Below are 12,839 nucleotides of genomic sequence, written 5' to 3'. Positions count from 1 at the left end.
TCATTGAAATAAATTTGTAACAAAACATATAAACTGTATTTGTCGCAAAGTTCGACGAACTCACCAACGTAGAGAACTCAAACGATAGAGTTGCCAAATTCGTCTTTTCTCTCTCATAGATTTCCCCTAATTTCCTAAATAATAATTCTTCAACAAGTTACTTATATGAGATATGATAGCACACATAATTTTTTTCAGTGGAATGCGTTTAAAGAACCCTAGTTGAATTGGTAAAGATCTCTTAACCGATTAAAATTCGAGACCTCACAGTTAATTACGATGAAATTTAATATTTTTTTTTTAAAATAAAAAAATGACATAATTTAAAGAATTCATGTATATAAAACCAAACATAAAAATAACTAATCTTATATAATTAAATGACTTAAAATAATTAAATAAAATACTGTATTTTGTATAATAAAAATTTCCTTGAAGTGCTCTATCAAATTAATTTTTTTTAATACATTTTTAATTTTTTTCTTTTATCAATATTCATTTTGTTATTTATTTATTTTTGTTCTTTATTTTTTATAAATAATATAATTATCATTTATATCTATTTAAAAATATGTAAGAAGATATTTATCAAATACAAATTTATTATTGAATCCAAATATTTTTTTGAAAAGAATATTATAATAGAAAAATTGACAATTATTAATTAGAAGTAATTTCAATAAAAAAAAAACTAATACAAAACAAAAACGAAAATGAATAAAAGATAACGAACTAAAATTTATATTAAAAAAAATAAATAAAAGAAGAAGAAGAAAAAAGGTCGGGGTCACTTTTAACTTGTAAGTTGTATGAGAAACAAATCGTAGTCGAACGGAAGTGGCCGGAAAACGCAGGTAGACTTGGTCGTTGTAGAAAGTAACTCCGCCAGAAACAGTGAGAAACTCTCTCCATCTTTTCTTTTTAAATTATTCTTCATATTTTTCTTCCCCTCTCCTGTAGCACGCGAGGATGCGATTCCACCGCGATTTGCTTCCCTTCAAAGTACAACGCACCACAAAATCGCGTCGTAGAAGAGCATAGCTCTAATGCGCACCGCGATTGCGTGATTGATAACATAAATTGAAATGACTGGCAATTACAGGTTTATTCGATTCCGCGATTTGTTATTTGCTTTTGGAAATGCTAGTGTATTTTAGGTTAGAACCGTAAACTTGTTTGTTGCAAACTTGTTTGAATTTTTTACATTAGGGAGAAGATGAAACTTGACACCGACACGCTCTCCATAGATTCTAGGAGTTACCGAGCTCAAAATGCGTTCTCAGTGCTAATTTCAAAATATATCAACTTTGCAGATCCTAGAGATACCTCTTCAGACAACAACTACAGTTTGAGTTTGATTTATCCAATTTAATATTTGCTCAATTAAAATAAAAATGTTATTTACCTGCTGTTTACTGCTTTAAAGAAGGGTACATACTAGAGGCCATTATAGGAATTCTTTGTTTGTGGCGATAGCCATCAAGAACTTGTATTCTTACTCTGATGAGGGTAAAAGGAGGAAAAGAGTAAAAATATTCTACTCTCATTATAGGATACAGTTTTGGGTTGCCTCTCACAATGATTTTTAACATAATAAAAGTAAATTTTATAAATTCATGTTTGTATTTAGTTTGTTTACAATTTTGGCAAGAATTTGAATATAATAATTTAACAATTTAACATGTGAAACTTACTGCTGCATTATGTAACAATGAAGTTTCAAGGCCACTTAAATACCTTAGAATTTTTGGAGCTTAAACCTTTGTTGTGACAGAAATGAGTTATATTAGAAAGATGTGTATAAATAAGATACTCACGACCCTACCGATTTAGTTAGTAATGAAGAAGAATATGAGGTGTCTGAAATGTGTAAGAAACATTTTAGGAGTCATTAATTGTAAACATAGATCTTGTAACTACCTGGAAAAATCCCCATTCTTCACACCCATTTAGTAATCTGTGCCATAGTTTTCGCTCTATGTTCTCTGTTTATTAGAAATGTAGGCAGAGATAAAATGCAAGAAAAAGTTAGAAAATGTTCTGTAAAACTGAATTGTGAAATCTTGATTGATTAACTGAATACAGTCTCTTTTATAGGGACCTAAACTTAAGTGAGTTAAACCTGATAAGAATTAGATGCTGATAAGACTCAATAGATTTCACGATTTGAGCCTTTTCCATCTTTTGATGAATTTGCATTTTGAAAATTCTTATACACACCAAATATGTAAAGTACAAATGCACTCTCAGTCTCGGGTGGATCTTTATGGGCACATAATCAACTATAGTTTTTTAAAAAGATATACAAATTGGACCTTACATGGTGAAAATGTTAGCTATTCAATTTTGACATGTACCAGCAATTGGAAGGGTGAAATTGAGTAATATTTATATTGAATTGTGGCTGTCTCAGAGATATATGTCTCTGTAACATTCTTACAATCTCGGTAAATTGAGGAGAGAACTATGAAAATTGCTGCAGACTAGCTCCTTGCAAGATGAAGACAGACAATTAAACTGAAAAATAACAACCTTGATGAGAGAGAACCAGCTTCTCTGCACAGCTAAAACAACCCCAAAACCACTCTAAAATTCACACCTGCCCCTCATTTCCTCTTAATGGGCCTATCCAAATTCTACAAGTACATATCAAGTAGAAGGAAGGTTTGATCACAACGTAGATAAATTAATTCATGATGCTTTTACTAACTAATGCAAAATAGCAAATGACAATACATGTATGATTAAGAAAAAGGTGTGCAGTTTTTTTCTTTCTTTCTTATACACGTGTATCATTTAGGTTAAGTTTACACCTAACATTGTAATCAATTTTTTTATCTTTTTAAACCGCTTGTAGCAATTAAAAGTAATTTGACTTTCGATTATATGTTATAGATACCATGACAAAGCGCAAAAGGTTGAATGCTGTTCGAAAAAGTGGCAAATCACAAGCTAAAAAGCAATTAATTGATAGCTCTAATGGTGTCAATCAGAACAACCACAACATAAATGAAGAGTGTGCACAATTTGGAGTAGGTATGAAAATTCTGTTGGCTCTTTTTCTTACATCTTCTATTTTGATGCTTCATTGTTTTCTTATTTTGAATTCTTTATATTAGATACAAGAGAGAATCTAATGGTAGCAAGCCTTAATTACCAAAATGACCTATCACAATCAGAACAACAAATAGAAGTGGGAAGTCATGTTGAATCTCGTATATCTTTTGGTAGAATGCGTAATATTTTACCTGAAGGTAATTTTACTGTTATTTTAAATATGTTAGTATCTTCCAATACATATACATGTGTATCTTTTAGATTAGATTACATTACAAATTTTTTGGTCTTTTATCCTCTTGTAGCAATTAACAAATAATTTGTTTCGACTTTGGATTATGCATAATAGACACCATTTCTAGGCGCAAAAGGTCAAATGTTGTTCGAAAAAGTGACAAATCACAAGCTAAAGAACAACAGTTAATTGATAGCTCTAATGAAGTCAACCAAAACAACCACAGTAAAATTGAAGAGTTTGCACAATTTGAAGGAGGTATCAAATTTTTGCTGGCTCAATTCTTTCTTCTTTTGTCTTGAATTTTCATACTTTTTGATTTTGAATTCTTTGTAGTAGATACGAGAGAGAATCTAATGTTAGCAAGTCTGAATCACCAAAACAACGAATCACAATCAAAACAACAAATACAAGCGGGAAGTCATGTTGAATGTCCTCTTTCTTTTGGTAGAATGGGTAAAAGTTTACCTAAAGGTAAGTGGAGTATTTTTTTTATAAAAGAAATCTATAACTATTAATTTTTTATATGTTTACATGTGTATTAATTAAGTTTGGTTACATAATCATTGTATTTAACTGTTTATCAACCATTATTCTTTGATCTGTTAAACCACTTGTAGGCTTGTAGCAATTAAAAAATAATTTGACTTTGGATTATCTATAATAGATACCATGGGGAGGAGCAAAAGGTTGAATGTTGTACGGAAAAGTGGCAAAGCACAAGCTAAGGAGCAATTAATTGATAGCTCTAATGAAATCAACCAAAACAAACCCAATGTATATGAAAAGTGTGCACAATTTGGAGGTATGAAATTTTTATATGTTCAGTTTCTTTCTTCTTTTGTCTTCAAGTTTCATACTTTTTTATTTTGAATTCTTTGTAGTAGATACAAGAGAGAATCTAATGTTAGCAAGTCTGTGTCGCCAAAATGATGAATCTCAATCGGAACAACAAATACAAATGGGACGTCATGTTGAATATCCTATTTCTTTTGGTAAAAGTTTACCCAAAGGTAAGTGTACTTTTTTTTTATAAAAAAAATGTGAATATTTAACTGTATTTTACATGCGATAGAACCCACAAATTTAGATCAATGAAACTATATAGTATTTATGGTAAAGCTTGAGCACAAAGGCTCTACAACTGAAAATGATAAACCAGAGTCAAAACTCCTTTAGAAATGATTCTCCTATCAAACTCTTAGCAACCTCACAAGCCTAATCCTCACCACACTCTCAGCCTCAATATATTCCCCTTCCCCTTAGCTGAATTTCTATAATTCAGCTTCAAGTCATTTACTAACTCCCTATAATCTCTCGCATACTCTAACACACTGCGACATCGGCATATCTTCCTCGAACTTCTTTATTCAAATTGGCTATATTAGACTTAGACCCAAAACCAGTGTCCTATCACTACCGCTAGATAAACAACCTTGTTCTCGAGGCTGAGATAAGGAAACTGACTTTTGAGTACAATTTATCATCGTCGGCTATTGGTGTAGCCTTAGCATGAACGGCTTGCAAGTCACCAAAGAAGTCGGGCATGGACAGTTTCCACAAAACAACCACTGCTACAGCTCACAATTAGGTTGCAACAAGGACAATGGCAAAGCACCACTGAAGTACAAATCCCACAAGCTCAATTACCTTCTCTGTCCAATTATAGAGTTCTCCAAGATTGCAATCTAGGTGGTATTCACTTGGCCCACACAAGGAAACAAAAGTTAATGCAAGAAGCTCTACTACCAAGTCTTGCACCAAGTTGTGGCTCAAAAGTCCCACCTCTTCATAGTTCATACCCTTTAATCACTCTAGAAACATCTAGTCCCGTCTCCATGTAATCACTGTGAATACAAGCAGATAAATCAACAACAAATGTTGCATTGTTTGGTTGAACCTTTTCAACTAACATGTCATCAAAGTTTTCAAATGTAGATTCATAAACATCATTCCTGCCATACCATCCTATTATTGCATACCAAAATGCAGGCCTCCTAGATTTTGCATTGAATTGATAAAAGTTCCCACATGACAAAGAAACATGACCATATTCTGCATACATCTCAACTAAAGTTGTTTCCAAATATTCATCTGTATTAGCACAAGTTCTCACAATATGTTCTATATATTTTGACTTCAATAACATTGTGTCTCATAATTGATCTATCAAGAAGTGACAAAACCTGTGGAAGTTCAACACCTTTATCCAATACCTTAAGCCCTAGTAAAAGGTATATATATCTGAGCTTATTTCATCATTTCAAGTTCCAGAGTCCTAATCTTCAAGCTATAGTCCTCAAATTAATCACCCTTATCCCCATCTCCACAACTTGGTGTTTCATACATCACTGACCCAGAAAATATCACAGGTGGATGTGGACTCGAGACAAGTGGTTCGGGTTTCGTAGACATCGCTGCACTTGGACTGGTGTCTAGTGGTCATTTAGGAACAATTGAAATTTGGGTTTTTTTAAATTCCCTGGCTGCTGCACAACGACGCATCAGAGGGGTTCACATCGTTAATGGTGGAGAAACTCGCAGTGGGGACGATATACGCACACGAGGAACTCACATCATCAATGGTGGAGAAACTCGCAGTGGGGATGGAAGACACACATGAGGTGCTCACTTCATGAAAGGTGTGCACGCAACCAATGTAAATGGAGTAGTGTTTGAAGGCTCTGATGACTTTGGTGGTGGTGTGCGCAGTGACCACTCTGTTTTTTCACCCCTGAGGTCAAGCTCTGTTTGCTCACTTCATGAAAGGTGTGCACGCAACCAATGTAAATGGAGTAGTGTTTGAAGGCTCTGATGACTTTGGTGGTGGTGTGCGCAGTGACCACTCTGTTTTTTCACCCCTGAGGTCAAGCTCTGTTTCGACCTTTTCCTTTGTTGTTCGTGTTATCTTTGGAGTAACGTCATATCGTTACTGATGAAAATAACTTCATCTTCTGAAATCTAATTTCAGTTTCGCCGTCATTGGTGTTTTTTGTCACGTCCAAAGCGGAGTTCTTATCCAACGATTTTGTTGGAGGCAATGGCTCTTCCATCAGTAATGAATGTTGATGTGTTGCTTCCACCACTGATTTTGTTTTCTTCCTCTTCGTCTCTGTCTCGGTTTGCTGAATTCTTCTGCAATTGCTCCATTCTATTGAAATGCCTCTCCCATATTTCTTCTATCTTCCTCAATAGATCTTTGTTGTGTTTCTGTCTTACTTCCACCGCCTTTTTGTATATGGACGTAGATTTTTTACTCGAAACTGAGTGTACAAGCTCAGGAGAACGCCGTTCCACCCCTTTGGCAAACTCTGCCACCAACTGTACTTCCAACGCATCCATTCGATCAGACATTTTCACTGGCATTAGCAGAATTTGCTAGCTCCTCTCAATTAATGTGGCAGGTCAGACCAATGATAGAACCCACAAACTTAGATCAATGAAACTGTATTTTATTTACGGTAAAGCTTGAGCGCGAAGGCTCTACAACTGAAACTGATCAGAGTCAAAGAGACTCCTACTAGAGAAATTATTTTCCTGACAATTACAAGCCTAATCCTCACCACACTCTCAGTTGCAGCTTGTAATATATTCCCCTTCCCCTTAACTGAATTCCTAGAAATTTGCGTAACGTCATTAACTAACTCCCTATAATTGCTCGAACACTCAAGTACACTGCCACATCAACATATCTTCCTCTAAACATACAAACCATTAGGAATGTTATTCGTACCTTGTAACACACGAGTAGGAATAATAGTATTCTGAGGAATATCATTCCAAGGAATGTGATTTGGTACTTCGAAACAAACACACCCTTGTTTGGTTACATAATCATTATAATCAATTGTTTATGAACCATAATGTTTTGATCTTCTAACCACTTGTAGCCATTAAAATAAAATGTAACTTTGGATTATCTATAATAGATACCATGCGGAGGAGCAAAAGGTTGAACGTTGTTCAAAAAAGTTGCACATTACAAGCTAAAGATCAATTAATTGATAGGTCTAATGAAGTCAACCAAAACTTCCAATTTGCTAATGAAAAATGTGGACAATTTGGAGGAGGTATGAAATTTTAATTTTCCCAGTTTCTTTCTTCTTTTGTCTTGAAGTTTCATACTTGTTGATTTTGAATTCTTTATTGCAGTTACAAGAGAGAGTTTAATGGCAGCAAGTGTGAATCACCAAAATGAAGAATCACAACCGGAGCAGCAAATACAAGTGGGAAGTTGTGATGAATATCCTATTTCTTTTGGTAGAATGGATAAAAGATTACCTCAAGGTATAATGTTTTTTAAAAACTAAGGGCCTGTTTACATCCCATGTTTCTTCTTTTTCATTTTCACTTCAACTAATAAACATAAGAGATATAAATCTAATATTATTCTCACTATTTGCTTTAACAACTTTTCAAAATAAATCTAGCATTATCAGAAATTTTCAAAATGTCATAACATTATTTCCATTTTCTGGAAATGCATTCTTTTTAGTTTGCCTTCCATCTTCTCTCTTCACTAGATGAGTCTTGTTCTCCTTGTTATCAATTTAAAATGAACATAAATTTTAGAAAATGAAAACTTAACTTGTTTTTAGAAAGTAATTGGACTCTAAATGTTTAAGTATTTTCCTATATGTTTACATGTGTGATTTTAGGTTTGGTTACATGATCATTGTAATCAATTATTTATCAACCCTAATATTTTGATCTTTTAAACCACTTGTAGCAATTAAAAAATAATTTGACTATGGATTAACTATAATAGATACCATGGGGAGGCACAAAAGGTTGAATGCTGTTCGAAAAAGTGGGAAAGCACAAGCTAGTAAGAAATTAATTGATAGCTCTAATGAACTCAACCAAAACAACCACAACATAAATGAAAAGCGTGCACAATCTGGAGGAGGTATGGATTTTTTTTCACTCAGTTTCTTCTTTTATCTTGAAGTTTAATAGTTTTTTTATTTTGAATTCTCGATAGTATCTACAAGAGGGAATCTAATGGTAGCAAGTCTTTATCACCAAAATGACCAATCACAATCAGAACAAGTACAAGTGGGAAGTCATATGGAATCTCCTATTTCTTTTGCTAGAATGAATAAAAGTTTACCTAAAGGTAAAGTGTAGCGTTTTTCTAACATAAATATGTAAGTATTTGCCTTTATGTTTACATGTGTATCATTTAGGTTAGATTACAATTACACAATCATTGTAAATTGTAATCACTAATCAATTGTTTATCAACAGTAATTTATTTAATCTTTTAGACCACTTTTAGATATTTAAAATAAATTGACTTTGGTTTATATCTAATAGATACCATGGAGAGGCAGAAAAGGTTGAATGATGTTCAAAAAAGTAGCAAATCACAAGCCGAAAAGCAATTAATTGATAGCTCTATTGAAGTCAACCAAAACAATCACAAAATAAATGAGTGTGCACAATTTGGAGGTGGTATGAATTTTTTTTGGCTCAGTTTCTTTCTTCTTTTTCTGGAAGTTCCAATTTTTTCTTGTTTTGATGAAAGAAGTTTCGTATTTTTTTATTTTGAATTCTTTATAGGAGATACAAGAGGAAATCTAATGGTAGCAAGTCTTAATCACCAAAATCGCCAATCACAATCAGAACAACAAATACCAATGGAAAGTCATGTTGAATCTCCTATTTCTTCTGGTAGATTGAATAAAAGTTTACGTAAAGGTAACTTTGAATTTACAAAAAAACATTTAAGTATATTAACGTGCGACATACATTAATGTATAGTTCATTAACGCGTGAATCCATACATGATTTAGGTGAAAAGAGGGTAAGAGGTTATACCCGAATGTCGGATGTGTGGAATTTACCGGATGGAGAATTCATACTTGTTGAAGTAGATCCTTTAGGTAATCCTATTGGGTTTGAAGGAAAAAAACTTTTAAATGCAATGGGCTGCTTGGTAAGGAAGCACCAATATGCTCCTATCAATATTCTTAACTGGAAAGACATGCCAGAGTTCTACATAACTAATATGCTTGAATTGATACAGGTCTTTTTTAGTTTTAAAAACAATCTATTTGATTTTGGTTTCTGTATTTTTTTAACTGTTTGTCTTACATATTGGTTTATTTTCTAATTATCTCAAAAATAGAGTAAGTTTCAATTTGTTCCTAAATTGACTGAGCAAACAAAGCAAATACTAAAAGATAACTTGAGTTCTAAGTGGAGGCAATTCAAGCATGATTTGAAAGCAAAGGGATATGATGAAAACAAGACTGAGGAAGAAATGGCTGCTAGCATCCCTGATAAAAGAGTTGATCCTTCTCAATATCGTGCTTTAGTACATCATTGGTGTTCCAAGAAGGGACAGGTACATGTATAATGTCATTGACCTTTACTTCATATATCGCAATTATGTAGTACAACATGCATGTTTTTATCTTTGACTTTTTTTATTTCCTGATTAAAGAAAATAAGTAACATCAACAAAAGGAATCGCTCAAAATATGAGGATTTACACTGCATGGGAACCAAGAATCTTCCAAGGTTCATTCACGAGGTGGTTTGGTTCTTTCATTACTGTTTCTTACTATGCTTACTTGTATGAGTATTTTATAATTGTAATACTAGCAATACTCTTTTTTAAACACTCTTGAACACATTTTTTATGTTTTGTTTGCCGGAAAGGTGGATACATTTGTTTAGAAGTGAACTACTAAATTAACATTTTCTAAAACTGAATCAATCATGAAGAGTGCAATCAAAAGTGTGTCAAAAAGAGTGTGTCATAGTATTTCTCTTTTTATATATTTCTCTTAGTGTGAATAGGATTTGACATTTTTGTTACAAATGTTAGACAACAAAGGCGAACGGAGTACAACCTTCACGAGCTCAAATTTATATTGACACTCGTACTCGTAAAGATGGGAGTATTGTGACCGAGAAGGCAGCTCATGTGATTGTAAGAAGAAGTTCAATTTTCAGTTGTATATTGAATTACCTATGATTGAAACTATTGATTGTAATGCATTGCAGTTGAACTGAACATAATAAGTTTTGCATTGCATTTTGTGTAGGGTGAATTAAAGAAGCATATGGCGGAGGCAACAAGTTCACAAACTCCTCAAACGATTCAAGAATCTACAAATTGGGAGAATGATGTGTACTCAAAAGTAAAAGGGTCCGAAAGGAGAGGAACTGTGCGTTGTCTTGGCAAGGTTCCACGTCATTCAAATGCTTCATCATCTCAAAGCTCTAATGTAGAGAATAGGCTCCATAAATTAGAAAATTTGCTTGGAAATCTTGTTTCTGTTCTTCAAACACGATTCTCAGCAGATCAACAAATTAACGATGTTTTGCAAGCTATAGCACAAGAGGTATGGATTCCTATAAAAAAAATCTGAGAAATTAAACTATGATATAGTGCTTTACAAATAATGATAGTAATAACATTCACTTAGGTACCTGATGCTCCAAGTACGCCAAATGATTCCATGAGTAACGATCAGCAAACTGCAAGTGACAGCAATTGAATAAAATTGATACTGGTGAGTAACTAGAGTTTGTTGTGAGATGGAAATTACTTTTTTTTATAACTTCGGAAATTTTTTCTTTGGTCATTTGTTGTTATTGCTATATGTTCTTTCTTATTGAAGATATAAGTTTGATGTTTCTAATTTTATTGTTTAATATTGCTATTTTAGGAACAAGGTTTTGATATAGGGACATGATGGTGTGATGACATGTGAATGCTATGATGTTGTGAATTTGTATGTCAGTCCTATATGGAGGAAGTACTCAATTTGATCAGAGTTATTAACAGATCTAGCATTTGTTCAGATGTATATTTATTGGCATCCTAGATTTCCTAAGTAATAGTTTACTTGATTCTGAGCCTTACGTACTAATTAAACATTGTCTACACTTGATACTGTTGTATTCGTAAGGAATAGGAAGTTGGAGATGGATAGTAAGTAACTTCTCATGTATAAGAATCTTTTGATAACTGGTTTTCATTGGTTGTAACTGGATTTCATATAAAGGTAACTCAGTTGAAAGATATATATGGATTTAATAGGAAATGGAAGCAGTATTTTAGCCTAGCTAATCAATAGCGCCGATTCGCGGTGGGATCGCGCCGGAGCAGTGCAGTGCCTGGCCACGGAGGCATGGTGCTGAGCGGCGCGAAACAGGAAAGCGGCCATTCTGGCTGGGTTCGCGGGTCACGGGTCACGTGTTTCTCATGGTCCAAACACGTGGATGTGTTTTTTTTTATAAAGGGTATTTTAGGTTTTTCGCTCTTAACCCTAATTTCATTGTCCTTCTCTCTCCTTCAAACACTCCCAGTTTTTTGCGAAAACTCCCTCTTTTCCTGCAAGATCCAACTCCCGCCTACCTTCCAGCCATCGTCGTCCATTACCCAAGTTCTTCTTTCTTTCTCTTCTTTGTTTCCTTCCTTCGTTCTCTGTTTTCTTTCTACTTTCTTACTTATTCCTCTGTTTTTTTTTTCTTCTTTAGTTCTTTCTTTTTTACTTATTCCTTCGTTCTTTTCTTATTTATTCCTTCTTTTACTTATTCCTGATTTTTTTTTTTCTGTTTTTTTATAAGTTTTTTTGCCTCTGTTTTTTATATTTATCCTTGTTTCCTTAACTTTTGTTAGTATTTAAATATATCTTTTGATTAAGACTTGTGACTTTTTATTGGTATTTATGAATATTTCAGAGTTTGAGTCATTGTTAATTTTGTATAAAAATATATGTTTATATAGTATTATTGATGTAATTTGTCCAAAAAAATAATGGCCAACCTGGTATCTCACAACCCGCTATCTTGCTATCCCAATATTTGGAGTTGATCGTGATGCACCGCCATCTAAAATTGACTACTTAGATTTTAGCTTAATAAAGTCATTAACTAAATGAGTCATTAATGTAGAGTTTGTTTTAGTAGTGCATGTGTATGGAATATTGACAAGACTAGTTATGATGATTTTAGCTGGATTTTCTATTTTCCATTTTGAGAATTATCCGGGAACTACGTTTGGTAAAAGTCATGAGTCCCACTATTTTACACCAACACTTCTCTTTCATTTTTTTATGGACGGTGCATAACCATATTGTCATGGTTGAAATGTGATTTGAATAGCATTATTTTAGGAAAAACTATTGTCAAGAAAATATTAGACTAGGAATGTACTTTTTGAGGGTTTGGTTTCCCCACCACAATTCTTTCTTGATTTACCTTATCCAAATAAATTCTTCATAGTTAGTTTAGTTTAGGCTAAATTACATCTGTAGTCCCTTAACTTAATTTCAGATAACGTTTTAGTCCTTTATTTTTTTTTTTCCGACTTAGTCCTTTATTTTAATTTTAAGTGACAATTTGATATTTTATGTTTTAAAATTTCAACAATGTTATCCTTTTTATACAAAAATTCAAAAAAAAATTCAATCAAAACTCATAAAATTAATTATATTCTTCAATATAATACAAATTTCATCAAATTCGTAACGCAAATCTTCAAATAAACTCATATTTTCATACTTTATTTGTTATTGTTAGGAAC

General features: G+C 33.0%; 1 protein-coding gene across 7 annotated transcripts; it reads left to right on the top strand.

Annotated features, from left to right (window-relative positions):
• The first annotated feature begins 750 nt into the window (after positions 1-750).
• On the top strand, positions 751-11,335 carry LOC101502709 (uncharacterized). Of its 7 annotated transcripts, none has more exons than XM_004490106.4 (20): positions 751-894; positions 2,896-3,036; positions 3,120-3,254; positions 3,407-3,550; positions 3,632-3,766; positions 3,960-4,097; positions 4,177-4,305; positions 7,222-7,362; positions 7,445-7,579; positions 8,061-8,201; positions 8,277-8,411; positions 8,612-8,749; positions 8,858-8,995; positions 9,091-9,323; positions 9,426-9,644; positions 9,744-9,833; positions 10,131-10,235; positions 10,351-10,650; positions 10,735-10,821; positions 10,978-11,335. In XM_004490106.4, the coding sequence occupies exons 2-19, from the start codon at positions 2,901-2,903 to the stop codon at positions 10,804-10,806; spliced, it is 2,664 nt and encodes an 887-aa protein (XP_004490163.1). In that variant the 5' UTR covers positions 751-894; positions 2,896-2,900; the 3' UTR covers positions 10,807-10,821; positions 10,978-11,335. The 7 variants fall into 7 exon arrangements, with proteins under 7 accessions (XP_004490163.1, XP_004490164.1, XP_012568315.1 ...); XM_004490107.4 differs by having other exon boundaries at positions 3,629-3,766; positions 4,180-4,305; XM_012712861.3 differs by having other exon boundaries at positions 3,629-3,766; positions 8,340-8,411.
• Positions 11,336-12,839: the final 1,504 nt, after the last annotated feature.

Source organism: Cicer arietinum, chromosome 2, assembly GCF_000331145.2.
Source record: "Cicer arietinum cultivar CDC Frontier isolate Library 1 chromosome 2, Cicar.CDCFrontier_v2.0, whole genome shotgun sequence".
Classification (NCBI taxonomy): Eukaryota; Viridiplantae; Streptophyta; class Magnoliopsida; order Fabales; family Fabaceae; genus Cicer; species Cicer arietinum.
The sequence above is the reverse complement of the archived record's forward strand: the minus strand, read 5'-3'. Positions and strand labels throughout refer to the sequence as shown.